General features: G+C 44.5%; 1 protein-coding gene across 1 annotated transcript in view; it reads left to right on the forward strand.

Moving 5' to 3' along the window:
- The first annotated feature begins 2,168 nt into the window (after positions 1-2,168).
- The window catches only part of LOC126470754 (uncharacterized), a 73,819-nt gene continuing 62,527 nt past the window's right edge, over positions 2,169-13,460 (forward strand). Inside the window, exon 1 of the mRNA XM_050098761.1 lies at positions 2,169-2,293. Within this exon, the coding sequence (XP_049954718.1) occupies positions 2,284-2,293 (10 nt within the window). The 5' untranslated portion in view covers positions 2,169-2,283. The remainder of the gene's footprint in view (positions 2,294-13,460) is intronic.

Below are 13,460 nucleotides of genomic sequence, written 5' to 3' on the forward strand. Positions count from 1 at the left end.
CCTCCAAACACATCTCTGGCGATTGTCTCTTTTGAAGGCATATGCAGCACTCATTGGTGAAGAGAACGTGATGCCAATCCTGAGCGATCCATTCAGCGTGTTGTTGGGCCCATCTGTACCATGCTGCTTGGTGTCGTGGTTGCAAAGATGGACATTGCCATGCACATAAGGAGTGAAATTGTGCATCATGCAGCCTATTGTGCAAAGTTTGAATCATAACACGACATCCTGTGGCTGCACGAAAAGCATTATTCAACATCGTGGTGTTACTGTCAGGGTTCCTCCGAGCCATAATCCGTAGGTAGCAGTCATCCACTGCAGCAGTAGCCCTTGGGCGGCCTGACTTCAGTTTTGGAACTCTGAATTGTGCAATGTTGCTTAAAATGATTCAGACATTCTTCATGATTAATAATGTGACCTCGTACTACTCGCAGTCATAATGTTCACTCTCTGCTGTGTTTTTAGCCCATCAAATAAACAGTGTGACACCAGCAGCAGCTGATATTGTAAAAGCAACAACAAATTCAGAGACATTTCAAGATTGTTTTCTAGTAGTGTTATTTATGGGTTGGTTCACAAATTGTGACTACTTCCTAATGTAGGAGTTTGTAATCTGATGTCTTGTTTGATATGTCCTCCAATCCTTTTGAGAAGCAGCTGATAGACAATGTTTCAAACAGTGCCAGAAGGAAGTGCACCAGTTGTACAAACTGTGGTTGGTTGGTTGGTGGGTAAGGGACTAAACAGCGCCCGCATCTCGTGGTCGTGCGGTAGCGTTCTCGCTTCCTCCGCCCGGGTTCCCGGGTTCGATTCCCGGCGGGGTCAGGTATTTTCTCTGCCTCGTGATGGCTGGGTGTTGTGTGCTGTTCTTAGGTTAGTTAGGTTTAAGTAGTTCTAAGTTCTAGGGGACTGATGACCATAGATGTTGAGTCCCATAGTGCTCAGAGCCATTTGAACCATTTGACTAAACAGCAAGGTCATCAGTGCCTTAGTCAAGTGATAATTAATCTGGAGTTAGTGAAGTCAACCAGAAATTTGATCAAATTATAATAGTAATGTAGGAGTGGTAAAATCAGTATTGATGCAAGATCTGACAAATAATTGAAAGAAAAGTAAAAGTATATAGGTTGACCCATTATGTAGGTCAGGGCAAATGAGAGGTCTCCCAAGTGTCATCTGTGATGAGACAAACCTCACCTACATCTGACCTCTCAGAGAAGCTACTAAAAGGTGAAGACAATTGAAGGGTAGGGGATGCCTTGTAGCAGGGATACTCATAAGGCTAAAAGTGTAATAGACAGCAGTTGGACCAAAAAAGTAAAGTAAGGTGAGAGAAATAATAAGGTCAGTAGGTGGTTGGGGCCAGGCGAGTGTTTCTTGGGGCTCTGCATATGATGGGAAATGTCCCAACCCTGACCTGTTACAATCAAAGTGTTAAAGAGAGGAATAGCACCCACTATTCATCAGAGTGATACCCCTAAAATAGAAAATATGGTGAAACAGAAAAAAGGTGTTGACCACATGCCAAGCAATCAAAAGAGTAAAAGAAAGGTGACTAAAGCAGCTGGCAAAGGAGGTAGGGCTGAGGGTGCCCTAATCCTGCCATGCGACTGGATACACCTCAACTGCAACCATGCTGACTCTGCCCTGAAAGTAGTTTAAAACCTTATAACTGAAAATAACAAAACCACTTTTCCAGAGAAAACAGAAAATCAGTCCAACTTTTTGTGAGACATCTGCCAGTGGTTAGTTACATGTTTCCTGGGTCATTTTGCACAACAGGTCATAACGATGTGGAACGATTCCTTTTACATTCACACCACAAATTAATTAGAACATGTTGCAATATTCTGAACATTTCTAAGTTTTTTTGATGTATATACTGCAAAAAGAGAAAAAAGAAATACAGATATGAGTTAGTAATTCCTACCCACAACCTTTTACACATTGCAGAAATAGAAATTATTCTATGGAATAGAAGGGGTTGTCAAGGTGAAACTTTCTCAGTTTGTTTTCAAATTTTACTTTGCTTTCAGACAGTTTATGTCTATCACTGGGTAAGTAATGAAAAATTTTTAGTGCAGCATTGTGCACCCCCTTTTTGTGCTAAAGAAAACCTTAATATTCAGTAATGAATGTTATATTTCCTTCTGGTATTGCAGTTATGTACATCACTGTCCCATTTGAACACTAGTGGATTTTTTACAACAAACTTTATGAGGGCATAAATACACTGTGAAGCATTACTCAGAATGACCAACTCCTTAAACAGATGTCTACAAGATGATCATGGGTAAGAATAGCATATTATTCTTATAGCATGTTTTTGTGCAATGAAGACTTTCTTACTTAAGGATGGGTTACCCCAGAACATTATTTCATATGACATTACTGAATAAAAATGTGTCATCTTACTGATTTGTTACTCTCCAAGATTTGCAATGATTGTAAGTGCAAATGTGACTGAACTAAGTTGTTTCAGTAGTTCCAAAATGTGCTTTTACCAGTTTAAATTCCAATCAATATGGGCACCTAAGAATTTTGAGGTTTCCTTCATATTTATTATTTCCTCACCATGCGTTACACTTATCATTGATGTAGTACCCCTAAAAGTTCAGAACTGATTATGTTGTGTCTTTTTAAAATTAAGGGTGAGACCATTTGCAGAAAACCAGTCAGTGATACCTTTAAGAATTCTTGTTTTCCATTTCTTCTGTTTCTCTATGAGTTTGGACAGATTAGAGTACTAGTGTCATCTGCAAAAAGAATTATTTCTAATTCAATAAATATTAGAGGCAGATAATCTGAAAGACCATGCTTAGCATGGAGGGCCAGGAGGCGTGAGTATTTCACCAGCATATGAGCTACTGCCTTTAAGGCTTACCAACCAGTGTGGTGGTGGTTCGTTACATGAAATAAATCTATGGCTTACTCTGATATGACCAATGTGGGGGAAACATAGGATGACGGATTCCTTCTAGAAGGAACACCATGCAGCCATAGTCATCTTGATAGCATGAAGTTTATTAGAGGAGCCAGTAGCCCACCAGATGATGATCCATCTCCAAGTGAGTACTCTTATTTCTGCTTGCAAATCCCCATCTTGGAGTGCCAAAGTGAATGTTGGGCAAGTAACTACTACTCTAATCAAACAGTTAGCCAGTTCATTCCCTCGGTTACCCCCATGACTTGGGACCCAGGAAAAAGACAACTGGGCAGGTATTACGACTAAGTTTGTAGAGAAATTCATGAGTAGCAGATATTACAGGGTGACAAGAGTAAAACCAATCAATAGCCTGGTGACTGCTCATTGAGTCACTACAAATTAAAATGCAGCCAAGGGAGGTTTGTTTAATAAAATGTACAGGGCTATTGCAAATGATTGAAGCGATTTCATAAATTCACTGTAGCTCCATTCATTGACATATGGTCACGACACACTACAGATACATAGAAAAACTCATAAAGTTTTGTTCGGCTGAAGCTGCACTTCAGGTTTCTGCCGCCAGAGCGCTCGAGAGCCCAGTGAGACAAAATGGCGACAGGAGCCGAGAAAGCGTATGTCATGCTTGAAATGCACTCACATCAATCAGTCATAACAGTGCAACAACACTTCAGGACGAAGTTCAACAAAGATCCACCAACTGCTAACTCCATTCGGCGATGGTATGTGCAGTTTAAAGCTTCTGGATGCCTCTGTAAGGGAAATCAACGGGTCGGCCTGCAGTGAGCGAAGAAACGGTTGAACGCGTGCGGCAAGTTTCACGCGTAGCCCCCGGAAGTCGATGAATAAAGTAAGCAGGGAGCTAAACATACCACAGCCGACAGTTTGGAAAATCTTGCGGAAAAGGCTAAAGCAGAAACCTTACCGTTTACAATTGCTACAAGCCCTGACACCCGATGACAAAGCCAAACGCTTTGAATTTTCGGCGCGGTTGCAACAGCTCATGGAAGAGGATGCGTTCAGTGCAAAACTTGTATTCAGTGATGAAGCAACAATTTTTATTAATGGTGAAGTGAACAGACACAATGTGCGAATCTGGGCGGTAGAGAATCCTCACGCATTCATGCAGCAAATTCGCAATTCACCAAAAGTTAACGTGTTTTGTGCAATCTCACGGTTTAAAGTTTACGGCCCCTTTTTCTTCTGCGAAAAAAAATGTTACAGGACACGTGTATCTGGACATGCTGGAAAATTGGCTCATGCCACAACTGGAGACCAACAGCGCTGACTTCATCTTTCAACAGGATGGTGTTCCACCGCACTTCCATCATGATGTTCGGCATTTCTTAAACAGGAGATTGGAAAACCGATGCATCGGTCGTGGTGGAGATCATGATCAGCAATTCATGTCATGGCCTCCACACTCTCCCGACTTAACCCCATGCGATTTCTTTCTGTGGGGTTATGTGAAAGATTCAGTATTTAAACCTCCTCTACCAAGAAACGTGCCAGAACTGCAAGCTCGCAGCAACGATGCTTTCGAACTCGTTGATGGGGACATGCTGCGCCGAGTGTGGGAGGTACTTGATTATCGGCTTGATGTCTGCCGAATCACTAAAGGGGCACATATCGAACATTTGTGAATGCCTAAAAAAACTTTTTGAGTTTTTGTATGTGTATGCAAAGCATTGTGAAAATATCTCAAATAATAAAGTTATTGTAGAGCTGTGAAATTGCTTCAATCATTTGTAATAACCCTGTAGGTCTCTGTAAATGGTTATCAGCTCCTCTGTATCAACATCGCACATTCCCTGCAACAGATGTTGTTACTGGTTGGAAGGGGATGTAAAAGCACACACCGTTCTACCCATGATTTTAAAACTGTCAGTGTAACTGGTAGTAGCATCCTATGATCCTGAAGAGCTCAGAAGAACAGGCTCCAAAAGGTCATGGAGGCAACTGAAACTTTACATCCTTGAAATGGATTGGTCCTAATTTGTGATCTGGGTACAAATCAACACATGCATGCTGGAAAACATGTGGAGCACATTCTAAGGGGATCAGGTAGAGTTCGCAGCACATGTCCTTGAGGCATATTGCAACTAGCAATCCCACATGAGACGAGTGTCAGAGGGTCAATGCAAGAGTTTGATAAGTTGAATGATTAGGCAATTGTCAGCTGATGATTGTATTAGTGAGCAACAGTTGGTACTGTTGAGACTGAAGAGAGAAAATCCCCACTTTGGCCGAGGAGAATGTCTGTGGGACTAGGATGGATGATGCCAGTGGCCAGTCTTACTCCATGATGATGGACTAAGTCCAACAATTTCAAAACTGAAGGCGCTGCTGAGCCATAAATGTGACAACTGTAGTCCAAGTGTGATGAGACAAGGGCTTGGTAAATATGGACGGGAGTAGTGCAGTCCACACCCCAAGATGTGTGGGCTAAGAAACAGAGCATTAAACTTGCACATGCAGCTAGTCTTTAGTTAAAGAATATGTGAAAGCCATGTCAGCTTTTTATCAAAGAGGAGTACCAAAAAAATTGCGACTATGCAACAATGTCCAAGTGTTGGGTATCTAGCAGAGTTTTAGATCAGGACGTAGCGTGGTACCATGACAGAAATACAAAATGTGTTCCTGCAGGAGAAAATTGGAAACCATACGAAAGGATCCTAGTGGAGGATCTTCGAATGGTGCCTTGGAACTATCACTTACCCAAGGCTACAGATTGGGTGCTATACCAAATGCAAAAGTCATTAATGTACAGCTCTGAGGTGACCAGTGGTCTTATCAAGTTCAGTAGCCCATTGATGGAGATGAAGAAGAGTAATACTCAGCAGGGAGACATTCAGGACATGTGGTGTTCAGCAGAAACTGACACTTTGTTAGATATACCACCATGAAGGAGAAGAAGCAGGGAAGTTATTGATGTTTGGTCGCTGAGTAGAATATGGAGATTGGTCCATACCTGAGATGGAGAGGCATACATTCCTAAGGAGGAAATGTAATGCTCCCAGCATTCTTTCTTACTGTGCTAATTAGATAGCTAGCCTTAGCACAGAGCCAGTTGAAAGTGATGAGGAGAGGTCTTCTGTGAAGGATGCTGCTTGAAACAGCGTAGGGCCCTTCGATGATCCTGGATAGCTGATGCATTTTGTTTGGTTGGCTCTGGCACCAGCCAGTTGAGGCTGTAGAAAAGGGGGATGACATTTCCATTGGTGTGGTTAATCACGTCATAGATGTGTCTCGCAACCTCATCAATGCAATCTGACAGAGAGAGGACAAATGTGATGGCAGAGGTACACAACTGCCATTTGGCTCTTTGAAGAACCCAGTGTGGTAAGTGTTCTGTCAAGCAGTGACAAGAAAGTGACAGTATCACCAAAAAGTGGTCACTGTAACAATGATCATCATACAGTCACCATTGTAGCAAATCCACAAGACTGGGGGAAGAGATTGTAAAGTCAATAGCTGTTTGTTCTCCAGCATTTTCATCAGCTTCAGGAAGGAATAATTTCGTGGGAATAGCTGCTGTGGACATAGTGGCAAGTCGCTGTTCTCGTCATGCAAATGGGTGGCATATTCCAATTCTACCTCCAGGACATGGCCCATACCTGCATCTGCAGCCACATCCTGGATCTTTCCCTTCAGTCTAGCTATTACCCCTTTGGACATCCACTGGAATCTTCCAAATGGCAGACTTTGTTGCATGGCATAAGCATAGAGGTTGTTTACATCAAAGTGAAGGATGTAACTTAAATCGTCAAATGGTCTGTACTCCACACATTCATGGGTTATTCCCCTTGATGTACCTCTGCATGCAATGGCAAACTCTGCCATGAGTCTCACATGGACCGAGTGATGCCCGATGCTTACATCTAAGGCTTCCATGCTAGCAAATGCCTGCAATATGCATGTTACAAAAATTTGGTTGGTATTCTTTGACAGTGGCATCTGCTGTGTGGGCTGTGAGTTGCAGATAGCTGTTGCAATGCACAGGAAATCTCAAAAGCATCGGTAAATTATTCTCACTCACTGAACCATAGAAATGAGGATGTCACCTTAGCATTAGGCGATTTCGCATCCATAGCACTGAACTGGAGGTCGCAGGTCTGCGTGGCCATATATTTCATGGGTTTGCTAATTGAGGTACACAGATCATTCATGGGATGATTGCAGCATGGTTGCCAATCCAGTTGATGCAGCAGAAAGAAGGAGGTGGGCAATCCCTCTCATGAACACCCTTGCCACAAGTTACAGATGTGGTTGCGTTTTTACAGGACATGCTAGTATGGTTATAATGCTGACACTGGTAGCAATGCATTGTGTTCAGTATGTAGAGTCTGACATGCCTTGATCTTTGACAGGAGCTCTACTCTATCAAAGATTAAGAAAAGGGTGCGGGTAGGTGCTAATTCTGCACCAACCTTCTTCATATCCCAATGGATTGTGGTTATGCCCTGATAAGAGGGATAATGTTGCATATATCCCTCAATCATAACACCAAGTAGCTGAGTGTGTATGACACCGCATGAAGAATTCAGTGTTCAGTGACACTCAACATGAACAGGCTATCAACCCTGTACATGAAAAGGCCATCTGTGGAGGAATGTAGCTTTAAGTAGTTTTTGGGCTTGAAAGGCACTGTGTCTCTAGAACCAAGTTTCCATTGTGTAAGTGAGTGTGGTACTTCAACGGGCCTGCAATTGTACCCACACTTTTCTGAATGATGGACAGGCTCGCTGCAGAAACATTATGACCAACTCCTGTGCATGATACCACAAGATAGCAGGGTGCAACTGGGAGATTTGTCGTGTCTTAAGCATCATTCTATTTCTGTTTACTAGATGGAGGTTGCATTGATGGAGTTGTTGTACTCACCACGGGTGAATCCCCCATGGTTGCGAGTGTCTCCGATGGTGCGTGCCTTCCTTTTGGGGGGCCCCACAGAGGGGAGCACACCCACCTCAGGTAATTGTTCACAATTAAGGTCACACCTCCTGAATTCCAGGCAGAGAGACCATTTGCAGTTGGGAACATAACAGCTCAGGCAATCACCTCTCTCTGGGCCTGGCATTTATCAGAGGGTACACGTAAGCCATACCTGTCGACCTGGGTGCTGGGAGCTATGCATTACTCAGTTGCCCTCTCTGCGTCAAACACGTGAGCTGACCTCCACACATGCACAAGGAGGAAGACAGACAAAAAGGGAGACCTCCAACGCTGAAACGGAGGGAGGACAGGAGAAGTCAGAAAAAGAAAAGAGAGGAAGACAGAAATGAAATCCACCTAAGTCTTCCGATACTTTCTCAATTCCCCATTATACACAAGGAATAGTCCCCAAGAGGGGGAAGAAGAATAATAGGAGGAGAGATAAGCAGCACGGAAAAGAAAGGAGTACTACAAGGACAGGAGCCCCACGTGTGCTAAGTACGTAATCACAATAGAAACATGGGTCCCGTAGAGTGGGAAGGCCGGGAGTGGGTAGAATGTTCTGATCATTGTTTACAGATACTTGGTGACTATGTTGAAACATAGTGTCATGTGTCTGTGTCATCTTGAAGTGTAGTGCAGAGCTCAATAAAAGTTACTTGGCCTGTCATAATAAAGTGTAACTTACTTTTTGAAGTCCTCTTGTACAAGCCGGCCGGGATGGCCGAGCGGTTCTAGGCGCTACAGTCTGGAACCGCACGACCGCTACGGTCGCAGGTTCGAATCCTTCCTCGGGCATGGATGTGTGTGATGTCCTTAGGTTAGTTAGGTTTAAGTAGTTCTAAGTTCTAGGGGACTGATGACCTTAGAAGTTAAGTCCCATAGTACTCAGAGCCATTTCAACCCTTGTACATGAAGTACAGTTTATGGTAACTTATAGCGGTCAATGTGGAAAGTATTTATTCACATTCATAATGGCCACACAGTGACGCCTACTTTGTTTATTTAAATGAAATTTTATATTTTTCCCTTGGTATTGGAAATAGCCTTTGAACAGGACCTTTTTCTTATGACATCTGTGGAGCTTTATCAAGTAGTGACAAGAAAATATCACCGCAGGCCACTGTCCTACTGTTGTTAGACCAAATGTAGGCAAACACACAATTCATGAACCCTTTGTATGCTTAATACTATGAGTCATATCAAGTAATCAGTATGTTGAGCTTGTGCACTGATGCATGCTTTAAGAAATGCCACCTACTGATGAGACTGTTATAATCCTTGTAATCGACGGATGAAATATTCATGACAAAGTCCCAGAGTTGGAAGCACTCCCAAAAAGCAGTGGAGCTCACATGGTACCAGGTACAGAAAGATGGATATAACATGAAGTTGACAGCATTAAGATTTTTGTGGCAAATTTAAGTGTACATCAAAAGAATATGCTGAAGGGAAATGAAGACAGTGAGCTTGTTACCATAGAAAATAAATTCAAATCCACCTCGACAGAAATTGAAGCTGCATGCAGGACTGTTTGGGTAAAACTGAGATCAGACTCACCCTCAGATATAACAGAAATCTTTTGAGAAAACCTTATTTTATTGGTACGTGTGTTCCCCAATAATACTGTTAACAATGGAGGAGACTAATCATCCAACAATTGATTGGAATGATTAAAGATTGCATAAATGGTGAGGATGATAAGACATCCATCTGAATAGTTCTGTGTCTCCTCTGAAAACTTCCTAAAACAAAAACTTTGGAAACCCACTTGTGATGTAAATATTTTAGAGTCATTGGAAACAAACAGAACTAGTCACTTTGAGGACACCCATATCGAAATAGGGCAACTGAAACTCTTAGAAATAATAATATGAGAAGGAAAGTTGCTACTCACCATATAGCGGAGATGCTGATTCGCAGATAGGTTCAACAAAAAGACTCTCACAATTAAAGCTTTCAGCTATTAGGGCCTTGTCAACAACACACACACGCACGCGCGCGCACACACACACACACACACACACACACACACACACACACACACACACACACACACAAAAAAAAACTGCCATCTCAGGCAACTGAAACCCCACTACAAGCAACAGCACCAGTGCATGAGGGGAGTGGCAACTGGGTGGGGGTAAAGAGGAGGCTGTGGCAGGGAGGGGGGGGATAGTATGGTGGGGGTGGCAGTCAGTGAAGTGCTGCAGGTTAGGAGGAGGACTGGGGAGAGGTGGGGATGGGGGTGGAGTAGCAGAAAAGGAGAGAAATAAAAAGACTGGGTGTGGTGGTGGAATGATGGCTGTGTAGGGCCGGAATGGGAATGGGGAAGGGTCTGGATGGCTGAGGACAGTGACTAACAAAGGTTGAGGCCAGGAGGGTTACGGGAACGTAGGATGTATTGCAGTGAAAGTTCCCACCTGCACAATTCAGAAAAGCTGGTGGTGGTGGAAAGGATCCCTATGTCACAGGCTGTGAAGCAGTCATTGAAATGAAGGATATCATTTTTGGCAGCACGTTCAGCAAGAGGGTGGTCCACTTGTCTCTTGGCCTCAGTTTGTCGGTGGCCATTCATGCGGACAGACAGCTTGTTGGTTGTCATGCCTACATAGAATGCAGCACAGTGGTTGGAGCTTAGCTTGTATACCACATACTGGTTTCACAGGTAGCCCTGCCTTTGGTGGGATTGGTGATGTTAGTGACCGGACTGGAGTAGGTGTTGGTGGGAGGATGTATGGGACAGGTCTTGCATCTAGGTCTATTACAGGGGTATGAGCCATGTGGTAAGGGACTGGGAGCAGGGGTTGTGTAATGATGAACGAGTATACTCTGTAGGTTCAGTGGACGGCAGAATACCACTGTAGGAGGGGTGTAAAGAATAGTGGGCAGGACATTTCTCATTTCAGGGCATGACGAGAGGTGTCCTACCCACATGATATCTTTCATTTCAGTGACTGCTTCACAGCCTGTGCCATATGGATCCTTCCCACCAACACCAGCTTTTCTGAATTGCACAGGTGGGAACTTTCCCTTCAATACATCCTGTGTTCCCGTAACCCTCCTGGCCTCAAACTTCGTTTTTCACTGTGCGCACACATCCAGCCCCTTCCCTGTTTCCATTTCAGCATTACACATCTGTCATTCCACCACAACACCCAGTCTTTTTATGAAATTACAATGAAATCCAGACCATTAGATGCTTACAGGCGTTGATAAATATCAACAGGGACAGCTGAAAATGTGTGTCTCAACAGGTACTCAAACCCGGGATCTCCTACTTACATGGCAGATGCTATACCCGACTGAGCCACCGAGGACACAGAGGATAGTATAACTGCAGAGACTCATCTCTGGCATGCTCCCCGTGAGACCCACCCTTCAAACTTACTGTCCACACACCACATTTGTAGTGCCCCTGCCCAGTATACTCACTACTCGCGGCAGTCAATCATGAATTGCATTTGCATGAGGGTGTGTATGTGCATATGTTGTAGATGAAGGCCTTAATGGCTGAAAGCTTTAATTGTGAGTCATTTGTTGAGCCTATCTGCGACTCAGCATCTCTGCTATATGGTGAGTAACTACTTTCCTTCTGACAATACTGTTACATTTCATCCTGGATTTTCCTTTGTTTGAAACTCTTAGAAAGATTTCCATGCTCAATAGACTGGAGAAAGATGCCATAGTGTCTTATTTCAAACAAGAATGTGAAGTATTAGCTATAGGCAGGAACATGTAGGGGAGTGTGGCTGAAATATATAATAACCCCTTGCGGGCCTAGGGGTTAGAATAGGCCCGAGGTATTCCTAGCTGTTATAAGAGACGATTAAAAGGAGTCTCACACCTTTTGGCCTTCATGTGATGGTCCCCTGTAGGATTTACCTCCAGTTTTCAAAATTTTCCCGAAGAGCGAGCCAATTGGGGAAGGGCACCTTACATGGTGCATTGTGCATCAATATCTTTAGCCCACTCTCTCGTCGTGGCATTGCAGTCCCTCTCATCCTCCATCTCTTGAGCGAGGCCACCCCACTGTGCAGTGTCATTTTCTGTGCTGACGATGACCATGGAATTCTTTGCACCTCATATCGAGCATGGTAGCCAGTCTGTTGTGGTGGGGCTGCCATGTACCCTGTTGGTTGTAGCCCCCTGACTACACAGGGATCGTCCTGCTGCTGCCTGTGTCGCTAACTCCCCACGTATGCCAAGGAGAAGATGCCCATCATCGTGAGGCATTGGGACTCCCGGCAATGGCCATCCTGTCAGGTGGCCTTTGCTGCGGCTCGGTGGCGCCTGTGGGAGGGCCCATGGTCTGTGTGGGTGGTATCAGGGCAGATGACACACGATGAAGCATACCGCGTCATCACTTGCTGGTGATCAAACGCCAGCAGTCTGTAAACGTTCAAAGTCACAGTACAATGCAACAAAGTATGATCCTAAATCATTCCTCTCCCTGGCCACACCAAGGAAGGAACGCCAAGCTAAGGATGGCAGTGAACCTTATTTGCCCCAGTACTTGTATCTATGAGAGCTGATGGGGACTCCTTTGTCTCGATAAAGCCTCAGTTTTTTGTAGAACATTTAGAGGACAAGTTTGAGGAGGTGGAGGGCTTGTCCAAAATGCGGTCTGGGTCAGTCTTGATAAAAATGGCTTCCTATGCCCAGTCACAGGCATTACTCGCTTCTGACAAGCTGGGGGATGTTTCTGTAGCCATCACACCCCATAAGAGCTTAAATATGGTCCAGGGTATTATATTTCACAGGGACCTTCTTTTGCCGTCTTAATGATGAGCTGCACGCCAACTTAAAATGACCAGGAGTTCATTTCGTCCAGCTTGTCTATCGGGGTCAGAGGGATAATCAGGTTGCCACCAGTGCCTTCATCTTGGCCTTCGAGGGTGACACATTATCCAAGAAGGTCAAGGTGATGGTCTACCGCTGTGATGCCAAGCCATACATCCCTCCGCCAATGTGGTGCTTTAAGTGCTGGAAGTTCTGCCATATGTCTTCGCGCTGTACTTACAGCTTCACATGTCGAGATTGTGGACGTCCATCCCAACTCAATACTCCATGTGCCCCTCAGAGCCAGAAGACTACACCTGCCCCCTTGATGGTCGGGAGCACTTCCCTCCCTGTTGCTCCCGCACCACCTACCTTGGGAGTATTGTTCCCCCAACCATCGGGGACACCAGTCCCCACTTCTCAGCCAGAGAAGCGCAAGTCTTCTTCAGCCCCTCTTGCTAGGAAGGGGGGTCCCTTGGGTCACTCCCTTCCCAGGTTTCTGCTAGTGGGAATGATGACACCTGCCAGTGGCTGAAGTGCCCAAAAGCAGCTGGGTTTCAGATCATCCTCAGTCCCAGAGACTGAATCAGTGAAGCCTTCCCAGACCAAGAAACCCAAGGTTCGGCGAGAGAAATCCAGAAAGAAGACCCCCAAGAACAAGGGAATTATGGTGGAACCCACACTACTGCTGCCTAGAAGCTCTGCGTCTGAGGAGAAAATTCTGATGTCCGCTGAGGACCTAGATCTTGCCAGACCCTCAGACACAATGGATATAGCCTGTTATGATAACAACAACAAG

Source organism: Schistocerca serialis, chromosome 3 (genome assembly GCF_023864345.2).
Source record: "Schistocerca serialis cubense isolate TAMUIC-IGC-003099 chromosome 3, iqSchSeri2.2, whole genome shotgun sequence".
Classification (NCBI taxonomy): domain Eukaryota; kingdom Metazoa; phylum Arthropoda; class Insecta; order Orthoptera; family Acrididae; genus Schistocerca; species Schistocerca serialis.